The 17,152-nt window shown below is 28.1% G+C and overlaps 1 protein-coding gene across 1 annotated transcript; it reads right to left on the bottom strand.

The window, feature by feature from the left end:
- Positions 1-1,859: 1,859 nt before the first annotated feature.
- LOC122512306 (E3 ubiquitin-protein ligase KCMF1-like) lies at positions 1,860-16,479 on the bottom strand. Its single transcript, XM_043628063.1, has 8 exons — positions 16,233-16,479; positions 10,582-10,749; positions 10,321-10,460; positions 9,791-9,987; positions 9,396-9,582; positions 9,101-9,318; positions 8,586-9,009; positions 1,860-3,115 (listed from the first exon to the last, which is right to left on the bottom strand). The coding sequence occupies exons 1-8, from the start codon at positions 16,246-16,248 to the stop codon at positions 2,921-2,923; spliced, it is 1,545 nt and encodes a 514-aa protein (XP_043483998.1). The 5' UTR covers positions 16,249-16,479; the 3' UTR covers positions 1,860-2,920.
- Between the last annotated feature and the right edge of the window lie 673 nt (positions 16,480-17,152).

The raw sequence follows: 17,152 nt of genomic DNA, 5'->3' as shown, positions 1-17,152 counted from the left end.
ATTTTTGAAAATGTTAATAAAATTCTTAGCAACTATTCAATTATTTTCTCAAATAATAAAATTCATTGCTGGATTTCCAATTTTCCATTATTTTTAATACAATTTTACAGGAATTATTGCTCAAGAAATGTAATTATTCTTAAAAATTTAATTTCAATTCCTCAAAAAACTTAATTATTTAAAAAAATGTTTTTTTTAAATTCTTTAAAAGAATTTAATTATTTACCAAAATATTAGAATTTTTTACAGGAATTCAATTATTTTCAAATATTTTAATAAAATTGTTCGAAAGAAATCAATTATTTGAAATCCAATTTTAATTAAACTTTTAATGAAATAATTCAATTATTCTTTTAAATTTTAAAAAAATTCTGCTCAAGAATTCAATTATTTACATAAATAAATCTTCGAAAGAATTCAATTATGTCGATAAGTAATAAAATTTTGCCCAAAAATTCAATTATTTTCATAAATAATACAATTTTTCACAGAAATCCAATTCTTTTCAAACATTTTATTAAAATTTTTCGCAACAATTCAATTATTTTCATGAATAAGAAAATTCATCGCAGTATTTCAATTATTATTTTTCACAAAATTTTAATCAAATTTCTCGAAAAATGTAACTATTCTTAAAAAAATTTGTCAAAGGAATTAAATTATTATTTAAAAAAATGTTTTTATTAAATTCTTTGGAAGAATTTAATAATTATTTACAAAGGAATTCCAGAGGAATTAAATTATTTTCATAATTATAATAAAATGCTTTTAAAGAATTCAATTATTTTCAAAAAAAAAAATTAATAAAATGCCACACAGACATATTTTTATTTTTTAGTTTTAAAGTTACTTTTTTAAAATTAATTATCGAGTGCGAAGTCTGTCAAGCTTTTTTCATGAAATTATTGCATTCCTATTTGAAACAATAAAAAAATACAAGTTGAACAATTTTGTAAAATTCGTTTTTTTGTTGAAATTATTGTTAAACAATTTTTTTTTTGCATCAATTTAGGAAATTTTTATTTTTCTAATGAACTAATCATCAGATTTTGATGATTTTTGGCATGATTTAAAAATTAAATTTCTTTTGATTTATATTTTTCATATGTAACGTAATTTATTAAAATTATAAACAATTATTTATTTAAACAAGTGAAAATGAATTCAATGATTTATTTTTTCATTTTTTAAAGTCGATTATTATTTAATGCCCACTCATAAGTAATAAAGAAAAAAATTAGTATTTTACATTTAGTCAAAAGATATAAATATTTACGTCTGAGCGCTGTAGGAAAAAACGTACCTTTTTTTGACGAAGAATTCGAATCTGACCTTGAAAATGTTCAATTGGCTCTAGTTTTTAAACAAATTAATATTTTAAGTTCTAAAAATCGTGTTTTTGACGCTTTTCAAACACGATACCTATAAAACAATAAAGCGACGGAATTGCCTGGAATTTAGTTGTTCAAAAAGTGCCAAAAACATGTTTTTTGGTACCTAACATGTTAATTTGTTTGAAAACTATTAGAGCCAATTAGATATTTTTTGAAGGTCAGATTCGGATTAAAAGTAAAAAACCCTATATATATATAAGAAACAATAAAATTTCTTTATTTGATTGATTAAAAATGACATTGTGTTTAAAAATTGAAATTTTTTTATTTATTTTATTTATGTTTCAAAAATGATTTTTAAAAGTTTTTGTTGTATCGATGTTCATAAATGAATGTAAACACAAAAAAAAGAAAAAAAAACATCTTAAATGCAGGATGTAAAGGAATAAGTGAAAATGGATAGAAGGTCAGTCCAATCCTTCACTAAACTCTAAAAAATCTGAAAAAAAGAAACGAGCTTAAGAATTTTCAAAGGTTAAATATCTCCTTTATTCTCTTATGAATTCATTATGAATTTTTTAATTTTTTAAATGTTCCATTAAATCTGACGTTTTTTCGTTTTTACATTACATGCAAATTAGAAATTAATGATTTTTAGTTACAAATTATCCGCATAAAATGTAATCAATCACCGTTACTTTTTTCAAAATAGTAACGCACTACCGTTACATATAAATGAAAAAACAGTAATTTTAAAGTTAAAAATAATTCGTTACTCTAAACACTGGACATTTTTAAATCTATTTAAAAATGTCAATTTTCCATTTCTATTTTATAATTTAAAGACACACCAGACAAATTTGCTTATATTCGAAAAATAATCCGACTTTTTTTTCTGTATCAGACGTGTTTTAGGCAGGAGTGTTTTTTTGTTCCCAAATTAAGAAGAATACATATTTTGTCATTAAAAATTATCTCAAAAGACGAAAGAAAAATAAAATTGTCACTCAAAACAATAATCAAAAAAAAATTGAAATAGTCTTGAAATTATTAGATTATATAATTTTTTTTTAAATACATGTAATATCTACTAAAAAAAATCAGTATTTGTGAAAGAGTGTTTATTCACAAGACAAATCTCTGTTTTATATGTTATTAATTATACTTGGCTCTTCAGGCAATCGTTTAGTTAATTAATAGTCGTCTAAGCTTAAAAGTTATAACTCAAGGAGAATTGATAAAAATGAACCAGGATTATGAAAATATTTGTGATTAAAGAGGTTGATTGAATTGCAAATGAAGGGGTGTTTTTTCTCAGACAACATTGACAATAAGAGCTGTATATACATAATTTGATGGTAGTTTGCCCACGATACGACGTGTGGCGTGAAATAACTTGTTAGGATTAATAACACGGAATTACGGAGATATAGCAGTACGAATTGACGGGAAAATAGCCAATAAGTAATAATATAATAACAACAGTAAGGTGTTTTTGAACGATACTAGGACTAGCGCTAAAGGGTTTTTTCTTCTTCTCTTCCTTTTTAAATGTTTTCTTTCTTTTCATTACAGCTATAATAAAATTAATGCGGTGGTGGTGGGTCCGTCGATTGATTTCTGCCATCTATGGATCTAACAGGCTTCCTGCGGGAACCTCCAGTCACGCCGACAGAGCTCACGCCACCTCTTATGTAGGCTGCTGCAGGCGCAGATATTTGCTCTCTGATAGTTCCAGTTCCCGTATTTCTTACCGGTGGAGACACAGATTGTTGTAGAACCTACATCAATTTTACAAACATATTTTCAGAACATTGGTAAAACTTAAAATTTTCTTTTTTACTAATATCAGGCCTCGGATCGACTTTAAGCTGCAAAAAAGTCGCTTTAGTCGATTTAAAATAGAAAAAAGTCGAAAAAGTCGTTTATTTAATTCAGTGTTGTAACAAAAATTTTATTTTTTATTCTTCTGATCTTTCACTAATTTCTAAATTTAATTATGTAAAGCTTGAATAATTTCGTTAAATAAATATTTAAATACTTCTTGTTTGTTTTTATACGGGAATAAAATTTAAAAAATTTCTATTTAAAACCTTCTGAAATTTAATAACTTTTAAAAATTACAACTTTAATTCTCTTAAAATTCAATTATTTTCTACAATTTTAAATCAAACTTCTTCTCGAAATCAATTATTTTTAATAATTTTCCGAAAGTTCTTAGAGAATTCAATTATTTAAATACAACTTAGAATGTTTTCAAGATCTTAATTTTTGTCAGTTAATTAATTAATTAATTAATTAATTTTTCAGTTCTTTATAATGATTCTAACTGTCCCATGTTTTTTAACTTATTAATTAATTTTCAAAAAATTATAATAAAGAAATTCTTCAAATTAATTTCTCAAAAATATTTTTAAAATAATTTTTAAAAGATAATAGTTTTTCAATTATATAGAATTGAAAAATTTCCAAACAATTGAAATTTGGTAAATTCTATTAAAAAAATAATTGAATTTTTAAAGAATTTTAATTATTAATATAAACGCGATTTCTCCAAAATTTTAATACATCTAAAAAGTCATATGTTGTTAAAATGTCAAAATTAATTGTAAAAAATTGTAATGTTATTATTTTTTCTATGTAATTTGAATTTTTGGAAATTTGTATTTGAAAATAATTGAATTTTAAAAAATTAGAAGAAGTATTTTTTTCAAAAATATTTTAATAGAATTTTTTTTGAAGCTAATTTTCATTAATTAGCATTTTTAAATTTACACTTGAAGATTTTTCATTAAAATTTTTGAGAAATCAATTATTTTCAAAATTTACAATTAAAATTCTAGTATAGATAGGCAGGGCCATTTCTGGACCAAGATCCCTGCACCGACATGTTACCGACACTTTTAGCCCAGACTCAAACCATTGGAGGAGAGGGGGTATTCAGACTGTTATGCTGAGCCGAATATGACGTCACACTCCCTAGAATTTGGGGGGGGGGGAGATATTGAGATCATGATGCAATTGTGATACTTGGAATTTTTCTGAGGAATTTTTCCCACATGTGTAATTTGATACCTATTTATTTCTTGGAATTATTTTTTCACTTAAACTATTGTATATTTGATTATTATCTAAGGAATTTTTTCCATCTGTTGTTTATAATAACGTCTTTGATTTATTGCTTCCGGTCTTTTCCAGAATTAATTTAATTTTTATTGTTTTGACATAATAAGCATTTTTTCAAGTATTATTTGATATGTATTTAATTCTTGGAATTATAACTTAATATTATAGAACAATCTTAGAATTTTCCATAGTGGTTGAATGACTCATAATTTTGAAATTTTTTATTGATGACTCATTATCATTGGTATTTCCTGTTTTTGTTTTTTTCAGGGTGCATTCTTTAACGATGACACATAATTTCTTTGTTTTTCGCAAAATGGGGTTGATGACTCAGAATTTTACAATTTTTATTGATGGCTCATCATCATTGGTATTTCCTGTTTTTGTTTTTTTACTTATTTTATTCTTGGAATTATTATTTTCGTCTAAATATTGCAAATCACAATTAACTTGAAGGTCAAATAGGTTATATCTCGTGTATATAAAGAGGGCAATTTTTATAAACGAAATCATTCCTGCAGTTGAAGTTGGTTAATGAACATATTAGCAGAACGACGTCGTGAAATTCAAGTGCGCTTGAATAAATTAATTCAAGAAATCCATAAAGTTAAAAGTTTAATTGAAGCCAGGTCATAGTTAATTATCTTAGTTAAAAAAATTGGAAAATTTAAATTTAAGTGATAAAAATGAATTTCGATAAATTAAACAAAGCAAGCAAAGTCTTGGTCACCAAAACAACAAAGGAGTTAACCATCGATGCATTCTATAAAGTAACAGACAATCGAAAAATTGATACGAAATTTGGTCCGAAAATTGTTGCTGAAATAAATAATAAATTTATCATTTTCCTATCACCAAGAATGCTAAAAATATTTGAAGAGGATGCAAATCTTTTCAACAGTCTGAAAGCTGAAGCTGTCAGAGGTGGTGCATATTTAAGAAATCGTGGAGGACCTTACAATCAGATAGTTTGTTCCTGAGGGAGTTGACCAGTAGATAACAAAAAATGTCGTATTTACGATGTGGAGAAATGTTATTATCTAAAATTTACAACTTGAATCCATCATTTACAAAGCAAGTTGTCGTTGGAGCAGAACTAGACATAAATGGGAAAATAATACCAAAAGATTTAACTAAGAAGCAACCATCCACGAGTATCATTGTCTTTGGAGCTTCAAGAATGGCGCCTTTTGTGTGATGCAGTAAAACATATCATGCGATTTTTCAACGGAGATTGTGATGCAACATTGCTGGATTGTGAAACGTTTACAATACGTTTTAGTGCTACACATCGTTTAATACCAATTGAGCTTTTAAATAAATTGTATGCATTTTTGTATTTATTTCTCCTCTTTTTACAATAATTTACCATTTATACATTGAATATTTGACATTTGATGAATAGCTTCATTTGATATTTGTTTGCAGTAAAATGGGACAAGTTCCATCAATAATGTCTCTAAATTTAAAACATTAGTTCTTCCCATCACTTTTTGAAGTATCGTGGAGGGCTGCTTCTTAGTTGAATTTTTGGTATTATATTTCCATTTATGTCTAGTTCTGCTCCAACGACAACTTGCTTTGAAAATGATGGATTCAGGTTGTAAATTTTAGATAATAACATTTCTCCACATCGTAAATACGACATTTTTTGTTATCTACTGGTCAACTCCCTCAGGAACAAACTATCTGATTGTAAGGTCCTCCACGATTTCTTAAATATACACCACCTCTGACAGCTTCAGCTTTCAGACTGTTGAAAAGATTTGCATCCTCTTAAAATATTTTTAGCATTCTTGGTGATAGGAAAATGTTAAATTCATTATTTATTTCAGCAACAATTTTCGGACCAAATTTCGTATCAATTTTTCGAATGTCTGTTACTTTATAGAATGCATCGATGGTTAACTCCTTTGTTGTTTTGGTGACCAAGACTTTGCTTGCTTTGTTTAATTTATCGAAATTCATTTTTATCACTTAAATTTAAATTTTCCAATTTTTTTAACTAAGATAATTAACTATGACCTGGCTTCAATTAAACTTTTAACTTTATGGATTTCTTGAATTAATTTATTCAAGCGCACTTGAATTTCACGACGTTGTTCTGCTAATATGTTTATTAACCAACTTCAACTGCAGGAATGATTTCGTTTATAAAAATTGCCCTCTTTATATACACGAGATATAACCTATTTGACCTTCAAGTTAATTATAGTTTTCTTGGAATTGCGGTAAGATCAAAAGCATTCTGATGAAAAATGCCGCAAATGTTTGTAAAAATTCCTTAGATAAGAATCTAATAAACAGTGATTTGCAATATTTAGAGGAAAATAATAATTCCAAGAATAAAATAAGTAAAAAAACAAAAACAGGAAATACCAATGATGATGAGCCATCAATAAAAAATTTGTAAACTTCTGAGTCATCAACCCCATTTTGCGAAAAACAAAGAAATTATGTGTCATCGTTAAAGAATGCACCATGTAAAAAATAAAACCAGGTAATACCAATGATAATGAGTCATCAATAAAAAATTGCAAAATTCTGAGTCATTTAACCACTATGGAAAATTCTAGGATTATTCTATAATATTAAGTTATAATTCCAAGAATTAAATACATATCAAATAATACTTGAAAAAATGCTTATTATGTCAAAACAATAAAAATTAAATTAATTCTGGAAAAGACCGGAAGCAATAAATCAAAGACATTATTATAAACAACAGATGGGAAAAATTCCTTAGATAATAATCAAATAAACAATAGTTTAAGTGAAAAAATAATTTCAAGAAATAAATAGGTATCAAATTACACATGTGGGAAAAATTCCTCAGAAAAATTCCAAGAATCACACTTGCATCATGATCTCAATACCCCCCCCCCCCCCGAAAATTCTAGGAAGTGTGACGTCATATCCGGCTCAGCATAACAGTCTGAATATCGCCCTCAAATGGTTTGAGTCTGGGCTAAAAATGTCGGTAACATGTCGGTGCAGGAATCTTGGACCAGAACCGGCCCTGCCTATCTACTAATTCTTTTAAAGTTTATTTTCAAAAATGTTTATCAAAAACTTTGAATTTTACTCATTTATAAAAATAATTGAATTGTTTCGAAGGATTTATTACGATTTTAGAAAATAATTGAATTTATTCGAAATATATTAAAAATTAAATTCTTCCGAGGAATTGAAATTGAATTATTTTCAAAATTTGCAATTAATATTCTTCAAATGTTGATTTTCAAAAATTTGTATAAAACACTTAAAAAGAAATCAATTATTTTCAATTAAATTTTACTAAATTTCAATATTTATTGAAACTCTTTTCAATTGTAAATTTTGAAAATAAGTAGTAAAAATTATTGCAATATTCGGAAGAAAAGTCGAAAAAGTCGTAATTTTTGAAAATAAGTCGAAAAAAGTCGCATTTTTTGAAAATAGTCGAAAAAAGTTGAAAATGTTATAATATCCGAGGCTTGTAATATGAAATGAAATACTTTTTAGTTTCCTGATATCAAGCAGGGTGTCTACAACTAATCTGAAAAAAATTTCCCGAACATTTCCAGGTTTTCTAGGCCTTCTAAAATTTTTTTCCAGGTTTTAAGAATCGACATAATTTTCGAAAAAATTCCCTGACATTTCCCGGTTTTCCAGGACATTTTTAATTTTCCTTAATTTCCCTAAAAATTGTTTTAGAAAAAGAAATTTTATCTTTAGACTGCCGGCAAATCTATAGGTTTTCCGGCAGTCTAAAGTAAACTTCTTTTTCTAAAAAAATTTTTTAAATGGTTTACAATTTTTTAAACATATTTTTCTAAAACAATCGAAAAAATGTGTTTTAGGGTCAATTTATCCTCTTAGAAATTCACAGGGGGTAGAAAAGTGAAATATTGGAGGTTTTATTTTATAATAGAGACCTTTAAAAAAATCGATTTTCTTGAAATCTTTTACTAGAAAGTACCCTTAAATGATATTTAAGTATAAATTATAAAAATGATTAACTTAAGGCGGTGTCAAAGTCGATTGGATTTTTGCATTGAGCTTCAATGGGAAAATCGCATTGACTTTGACACCGCCTTAAGGACAAAATTGAACAAGTAAGAAAAGAAAAGCAAAAGTATTTACCATTCCTTGAGGTGTTACGCTGTGCCTTAACGCCTGAACGATGGACGCATTCTGTATCACAACTTCATTAAGATTTGAAGACATTTCAGTTTCGCTATTATCAGTTTCGTGTTGAAGGCTAGAAGAATGCACTAATTGTTCGTTGCTAACCGTGGTTGACTGTCCTGTTTTAACCTCTTGATTCGAATTCAATGATTCTCTTGATTTAATGTCTCGACACGCACTTAACGTATCCCGACTACTTTTTGTTAATACATTTGAGTTAGGCGACGTTCCTCTTTGAGGTGATACTTGATTCTCTATCACATCCGATAGAGCTTGAGTGAGCGTGCTAACTACTAATTCCCGAGCGAACAAACTTCTATTTGCACTTTCACGTTCAATGGTATGTAGTTGTGAATCCGAAAGTGTCGTGGTTATACATCTGCAAGACAAATTTTATCATTTACATTTTTATACCACTCTGCAGAGTTAAAAAGTTAGGAGTTCAAACTTTTTATGTCAACATGTCTTACCTAGGTATTAGGAAAGTAAAATTTTGCAAATTAGAAGATGTGGTGCAGAATGAAACTGAATTGCTGTTACTAGAGACATTATTAGAAGTGACGGTATTATTAGCTAAAACAGCTGCCATTGTTGTAGTGTGTCCGGCACTACTTCCTCCTCCGCTATTAACAGAACCAATTCCTTGAGTTTGTCTTCTTGGTAAACGTTCTAATTGTTGTCTTGCAGCCTAAAATTTTTAAAATTTTAGTATTTTATGTACGTATTCAGACACTAGAATTTTTTAACTGAAATTTATACACATACGCGAACTTGTTGACGTTCCAACTGTAATTGCATTTGCAACTGTTGAAGTTGCGAAGGGGCAGATGAACTTTGACTACTACCAGTTCTGCGTACTCCTGACAATTGAGATAATAATTCGGCGATGGGATCGATGCCTTCTCTGTTACTTGGACTGAGCCCTCCAGAGGAACTGAAGTGCATGTTAGTTCTGAAAAAGGTCCGAACAATGTAATCTGTTTTAACTCTACAGATAAACTGGTTCAGAACACAGGACCACACAATCTTTTTGGGGAAAATATAGGTACATTCATTGAACTACGTGTACTATAACATTTCTTAATATTAAATTAAAAGAATAATGTAACACTCCGAACTATTCTTCACTACTATAACATTTTATCAAAATATGTAAATACCTTCGAGTACGAGGTCCACCTACACCTCTGGAAGGATGAGGCATCCGACGCACATTGGGTCTTGTAGATGCAGATTCATCCAAAAACGACATTAAATCTCTAGGCCCACTACGATGTTCCAAAGTTAAATGGCCAGCAAAGTCTTCAGTTACATGGTTTGGATCTCCACCAGGTAAAGATGCACAAACAGGACAAACCTAATAATAATAAAAATATGTCGTTTTTATTCCCTTCTTTCTTTCACAAAATAAAACAATTTTATATGCAATGTTTTAAAATTTATATTTCCAATTTGTTTAACCCTCTGCTGATGAAGATCCCCACACTATCGTCAAAGAACATAACACCCATAGTCCCCACCAGGAGTCCAGAATGACGATTTTTGACGATAACGGTCGTTAGCATCAGCAGAGAGTTAAATCCCAAATTCCAGTCAAGGAAAGACGGAAATAAAAACTTTAGAATTTTGATTTTTAATTAGGTACACTTTTGTATTTGCACGATACAAAGAAAAACTTATTCATACATACCACTTCAAAAGATGTATCAGGATGATCAGCAGTTACGTGCTCTTGTAATGTTGCTTCTGTGAATCCCATTTTTGTACAATATGGACAAGTTAATGATTGAGGCTGCTCAACACTTATACCTTCTCCTCCATAATATAAATCTATACAAATTTATTAATTATTAATAAGTTTGATCAATAATTCATAATTAGGATAATTAGAATAATTAATTAATAACTTGAAAAAGTAATCTTAAAAAATATAGAAAATTTTTAAGATTACCAAAATCTGTTCTTGTAAGTATACACTGCATTGGATGATCTGTGAGATGGCGTGTACTACTAGCACCTCGTTCATAACAACTTGCACACAGATCGTAATCGTAACAGACCAGGCACTTATATCTGCGTCCTCGAAAATTAGCTTTCATACAAGAATCACAACTTACACCTGTAATGCATAATTGTACATTTTAGCAATTGATCATAGCGTTATTTTATTTATTTTTCACTTGCAATATCTCCTAATTCTGAAACTTCAAACATTGCTATTGTCTGTATTTCTCATGTAATAAAAATATATATTTATCATTCCATGTATAATTAATTAAAGCCATTAATTTTTATTTATTGTTAAATTATTTTTTATTATTATTTTAATTTTGTATATAATTTTTATTATTATTTTAATTTTGTACATATTTTTTGGATAGACTCCCTGAAGAGGAAATCATTTAGATTTCGAAAAGTTGGAATAAATATATTTTTTTATTAATTTGTCGGACTGTTTTCGTTTTATTTGCCGTAATTTATAAAAGTTCTCGGACGTTAAAGATTATTTAACGAATTCATAATTTGTTATAAAAGTTTTACCGTTTAATAAGATTTTATGTCAAACAGACATTTGTCAAAATATTTCAAACGCGCGGCACGAGTACATTCATAACCAAAATAAATTAAAACACGTGTAATAGTTGGAAATCATCTATTTAATAAAAAACTGTTTGTACCTGGAATTTAAGTTATTAGTATCATCTTTTTTATTTAAACTGTAGCGTTGCAAATTTATGTCTATCATTTCAGAAATTAATCTTTTGTTAAGTGATTCGTACACCAACCATCCTTTTTGTTTGCCCTATGTATGAGGCGGAACAATCGAGGCAATTTATTTTGTAAACAGCATTATTGGTGGTCTCTGTTTTAGGAGTAAGATCTTTTCCTCTTTTTATTAAGGAGAATGGTGACTCAAATAAAAATGTTAAGAATTTATTGAAATTTGTAAAAACTCGTTAATAATGTCCGAATTACAGAACAATTTTTTTTAGAATTTTTTACTGTCCTGTTTTTGAGAATTTAATTGTTGAAATTGCATGTTTTTATATGGACTCTTATGAAGAGTGTCATGTGAAGTGCACTATTTTGATAATAACTTGTGTAAAAAAGTTGAACTTTTTTTAAAAATCAGACTTTAGCATCATCTGTAAAGGTCCCACAACGCATCATATTGCAATTGATGCGACCGAGCAATCTATTTGAAGTGTGCTTGTGTATTGGCTGACGGTTATACTTGCGTTCATTGCTTATTTAGATATTTTTTTCATCAAGACTAAAAATTTAAAGGCTTTTCCATTTTAATAAGTACAAATCCAATGACCACATTTATAAAAATCACTAAAAAGTATTTGAATATGTTGCTGAATTTTAGCAATCGGAATCATAGAATCAAGTATTTTTATATTCAAAGTACTTTGCATATTATAATCGAGGGGCTGGATGCTATAAGAGGATACGCGCCATTAACTAAACATGGCGCGTATCCCCTTATAGCATCCAGCCCCTCAATTTTATAAACTGCAAAAGCTTTACAGGAAAATATTGTAAAATGTCCAGAAAGTTTAGTGGAGAATAAGGTTTCACTTTCAGAAGTAATGGCACAAGCTGCATTTCCATCGAATATTGATCCATCTGTGTAAAATTTCATGTATTCTGGATATTTTTCCTGTTCTTTTTTAAATAAAGACTGGATGGTGTACGATGGGGTTACGGTCTTGTAATATTTGGCAAGTTCAAGATTAATATTTATGGTTAGGGGCTCCCTAACAATAAGTTAGAAGAGAAAAAAGAGGTAAAAGAAAAGAGAGGGTAGATGAAATTCTTCTAGATAATTGTTTATCCTGGTATTTCATAAAATTCGTCCATTTTCGTGATCGTCGAAAAAATTTGTTAGATGATTTGAAGAATATGATGTGCATGCATTTTTGGATAGGGATAATAGATGGCTTGAAAATTTTAAACAAAGGTGTTTTCTTCTGTTGTTGAACGGGATTTCGTTTGTTTCAGCCAACAGACTGGATGTTGGATTTGTTCCGAATGCACCTAAAGCTATAGTCTGAGGGCTTGATGGTATACGCTATAAAGTATTTTTAGGATGTTGTTGTTAGCTGATCCATAGACATTACATTTATAATCGATCTTGGATTTGATGATTTAAGCATAGATTTTTCTGCTGAATCAAATATTCTTTTGTTGAAATCTGAGATAATAGTATTTATATTTATTATACAGTCAGGTCTCGCCAAGTGTCGTTTTCAGTAAGTGTCACGACTCACAAAGTGTCGTCGTTCGAGACCCGACAAGTGTCACTTTCCCCACTTTTTTACCCTCTTCAATGCTAAAAATCGACGTCCCCAAACCGGTTTGCAACATAAACCAATGAAATGACCACTTTTACTAAAGGAGCATGGCTTAGGCCACTGACACTTACTGAGACCGACAGTCCCAAAAAATTCCCAGTGACGACACTTAGCTAGACCTGACTGTATGTTGTTGTGAGATTGTATGCAGGTTAATTAAATTTTTTATTTGATCGCCAATAAGTTGACTATATTCGATCTAATTTGCTTTGGAAAGAATCCACGTTTCGATTCCATTGAATAATCTCCATTTGCTGTATTTGAAACATTTATTTTTATTAGGTATTAAATTATAAGTATGAGCAATTAAATGATTTAGTTTAATTTATTTTCTTATTTTTTTAATCGTCAGTTGTTTGTGTATTCTCTAAGTCTTCTTTCATGCTGGTATTTTTAATTTTGTCTTCGTTTGTTTAATTTTTACTGCGTACAATTTCTCGTGTTTTCTTAATTATGCTTGTCTTAAGGTGATTGATTTTTTAGTCTTGAGGTGGAAAGAGTTTGGTAATTATATCTCGTAACATGTTTATCAGTTGTTCAAGTTCAGGTGTGTGATTTAGAAAAGTTTCGTTGATGTTAGTTGAACCTTTTGTGGAATCGAATAAACTTTTTAACAGTAGAATGTCAAGGTATTGGTTGTTAGATTTTTCGATAATGCTTTTTGTTTAGCTCCAATCTAGTTCTTCTGTTGTTGTTGAATCTGGCGTATTGATTTCAAATTTTTTTTGTTCGATCTTTGATTCCGAAGTGTTTTGTTGTGATTTCTGACTGCTAGTGGATTCACAGTCAGGTGAAGTTTCAGAGGCTTTAAGATCAGTTTGATTACTTTTTTGTTGTTCATTATTGACGCTATCTGATAAAGTAGAAGTTAATGCTCTCTTTGTTGTATGATTGTTGACTTTTAAAAAAGGGGAAGAAATGAAATCGGTTTGTTTAATAGATGGGAATGAAGAGAATTATTTCTTGTCTTGCATTGATAAGTTGTTGAATTATTTTGAGTTTGACTATATTCGGTAATGCTGGTGTCTTGTGAATACTTCTTTTGATCGTTAGTTAAAGGACAGTCTCTAGCAATGTGGCCTTCTATTTTGAATAAGAAGCATGTCACGATGTAGACGTAGAGTTTGCACGAAGATTTGTGATGGTTGATTTTATGGTAACGTTTAATTTCTTAAATTTTTTTTCGATTAGACTGTTAGGAATTTCTGGGCACATGTTAGAAAGTACAACTTTTTGAAGAATTTTTTGTGCTTGGTGACTCTTGCTTTTTTATTAGTGTTTGGTGCAGTCAACAATTGTTTTCATGTGAGCGCGCACTCTACTTGCACTCATAGAGCGGTACAAAATGGCACACTTACCAATTATTACTTACCATTATTTTCTACACGGAAGCGAAAATTTAGGAATTTTAATGTACGCATAAAAAGAAATGTTTCCACCAAATATTACATCAAAATATTCAGTATATTTAAAAAAATTTTTTTTTTAAATTTTTTTTAATAAATGTTTTTACCAAATATTACGTCAAAATATTCAGTATATTTAAAAATTTTTTGAAAAATTTTTACTTCTCAAAAACTATACTGAATATTTTGACGTAATATTTGGTGGAAACATTTGAAATCGTTATTTCCATCTTAACCAAAACAATTCATTCTTTTTTTTAAATTCAGCATAAAAAAACAAAAAATTGTTTATATTATGTTAACACAACATTTTTATAAACAAAAAGTATATTAAAGAATAATTAAATATCTTTTGAGCGCCCAAACAAAATTGAATGAGGCAAACACTAATCAAATCTTCGCTGTGGTTTCTTTAAGATTGCGAAAAAAATTTGTGTATAAATAACATATTTAAAATAATAATTCTATGGAATTTAAATTTCGGTTATTTAAACAATATGTAAAACAGTTAATTATTTTAAATAATATGTAAAACATTAGTTAACTATTTCAAATAATAATTAGATTTCATCAAAATATGCGAAATAAATTTTATTTTTTAAAATTATATTACTTACAATTTTGCAAGTTAAAAATTATGCTAATTTATAAATTAGATTCCATACAAATTATGAAAAATAATTATTCTTCATAAGACAATTTATGTTACACACAATTTCTTAGTGTGAAATTTATTGTAATTCATATTTATAATACTTGGAAAATCTATAAAAATAAAATTTAATTAGAAAAAAATTATAATAAATATCTATTCTCAATATCGTAATAATGTTAACATTAAATTATAGATACCTACCATTGGAGTAAATAATGATTATAATGTTTAAAATCCCGTTAAATAACAATTATAAATATTAAAATTTGGTTGAAATCATGCGCCCCATTAAATTGGTGAAGGTGCTCCGAAAACGTTTAATTTTAAAATGGAATGACATAAATATTTATTTTTATGCCTAATTCAACACCAATATTTTTTTGTTGCTAAGAACAGAATCTTAATTATAAAAAATAATTTAATTATCAATAAGTACCTAATTTAAAAAAAGTACCTATAGTTTCATTTTGGAGCATAAATAAAGTACCTAAGTTTGGTACTTCGAATTTTTTTTCAAAGGGTGCGAAAAATGTCAATTTGTGTCAATTGTTGATCCTTTTTAAATTTTAACGTCACAATTATTATGACATTACTAGCCTCAATCTTAAATAAATTATTTAAGCAAGTTTATTGTTTTCATAATAAACTTCAAGGTTTTTCACGTTCTTCAGCGCATGCTCCATTTAATAAAATGCAGTACATAAAAATGTACTTGATTTTCACAAAAGAAAAAACGGAAATGACTATTCAAAATTAAATAACCTTAACCACTTCTGATGGATAAAATATGGATTTTTAAATTTAAAGAAAATGTGTTTATATAATAGTCTCCATGTAGTATTTTCAATATATATAGAAACTATCGTAAATGTCACACGTATAAATATCACTTTTGACATACGTAAGAATAATTACGATAAATTGTCAAAATTAAGTAAATTTAATTTTTTATTAAAATTCACGGAGCCATGAAATGAACAATTTCCTTTTTAATTGAACTAATTAAAATAGAGAAGGAAATTTCGCAACTTGTGACAAAGAGGTGGAAACTAATTTTGCACACATTAGAATAAAAGTAATTGATTGTAATTTTTGGAAAAAATGTAAATATTCACAATCAAGTTGGACATGACCTAACTTGAATGCAAGCAGACATTAAAGTAAATACAGAAATACATACCATCGTGTTGACTCATTTTTCCTTAGAATGTCATGTACAATGTCTTGTGAAGGAAGTCTTTAATCAAAGTGACCTCAAATTAATATAAGTTATCACTAACTCGACAGCACAAATTCTAATATCAATGAAATAACTAGCTAAATTAAGTATCCTAAAAAAAATTTTTTTGTTAATTTTTTAGCACAAAAAACCTAACCCAACTGGACTACCATGACGTCACGCCTGTGTGCAAGACAGACGGTTCATAAGGAGCTAACTTCAAAGGACCGTGGACAATGCACTACATAGAACATAGAAATTCACTGCAGAAAGAATTCAATTATGTGTGGAAATATTATATATTAATATAATAATATTAATTAAATATACATTCAATTTTCTGTCTGAAGACTAATGCAAAATAAATTCTTAATTAATAACGAAAACAGAAAAGCAATCGTGAGAATGAGTGAGTAAAGAACGGAGATATATCTTTATCCTTCTCTTTTTCTCACGATTGGGAGGATCCCACATATCGACAATGCAGATCTAAAATGGTTAAAAATCTGCAACGACCGTTTCTTGGAAAATATAAGATATTATGACCTATAAGTTTGGGAAAGTCATTTTTTAACATAAATACATAGGATGAATATTTTATTTGTTGTAATTATTAAAAAAAAATATATTGTTAGAAAGTTAGATATGAGCAGTTTCCAACAGTCCAAACTGCAACGACCTTTTCTTGAAAACAAAAAAACAAAATAATTTTTCCGTTTGAGTAACTTAATTTTAATATAAAATACACATAATAAGATTCATTATATATGGAAATAACAATAAAAAACTTTAATTTATGTATATAGCAATTTGCAACAAGAAGAACACATGTGGTATACACATCTTTATGGAGCATTCACACCTTGGGTAAAATTGTCCAG

The sequence above is a fragment of the Leptopilina heterotoma genome, unplaced genomic scaffold (genome assembly GCF_015476425.1).
Source record: "Leptopilina heterotoma isolate Lh14 unplaced genomic scaffold, ASM1547642v1 Lhet_97, whole genome shotgun sequence".
In the NCBI taxonomy this organism is placed as follows: domain Eukaryota; kingdom Metazoa; phylum Arthropoda; class Insecta; order Hymenoptera; family Figitidae; genus Leptopilina; species Leptopilina heterotoma.
This window is presented reverse-complemented; position numbering and strand designations above follow the sequence as displayed.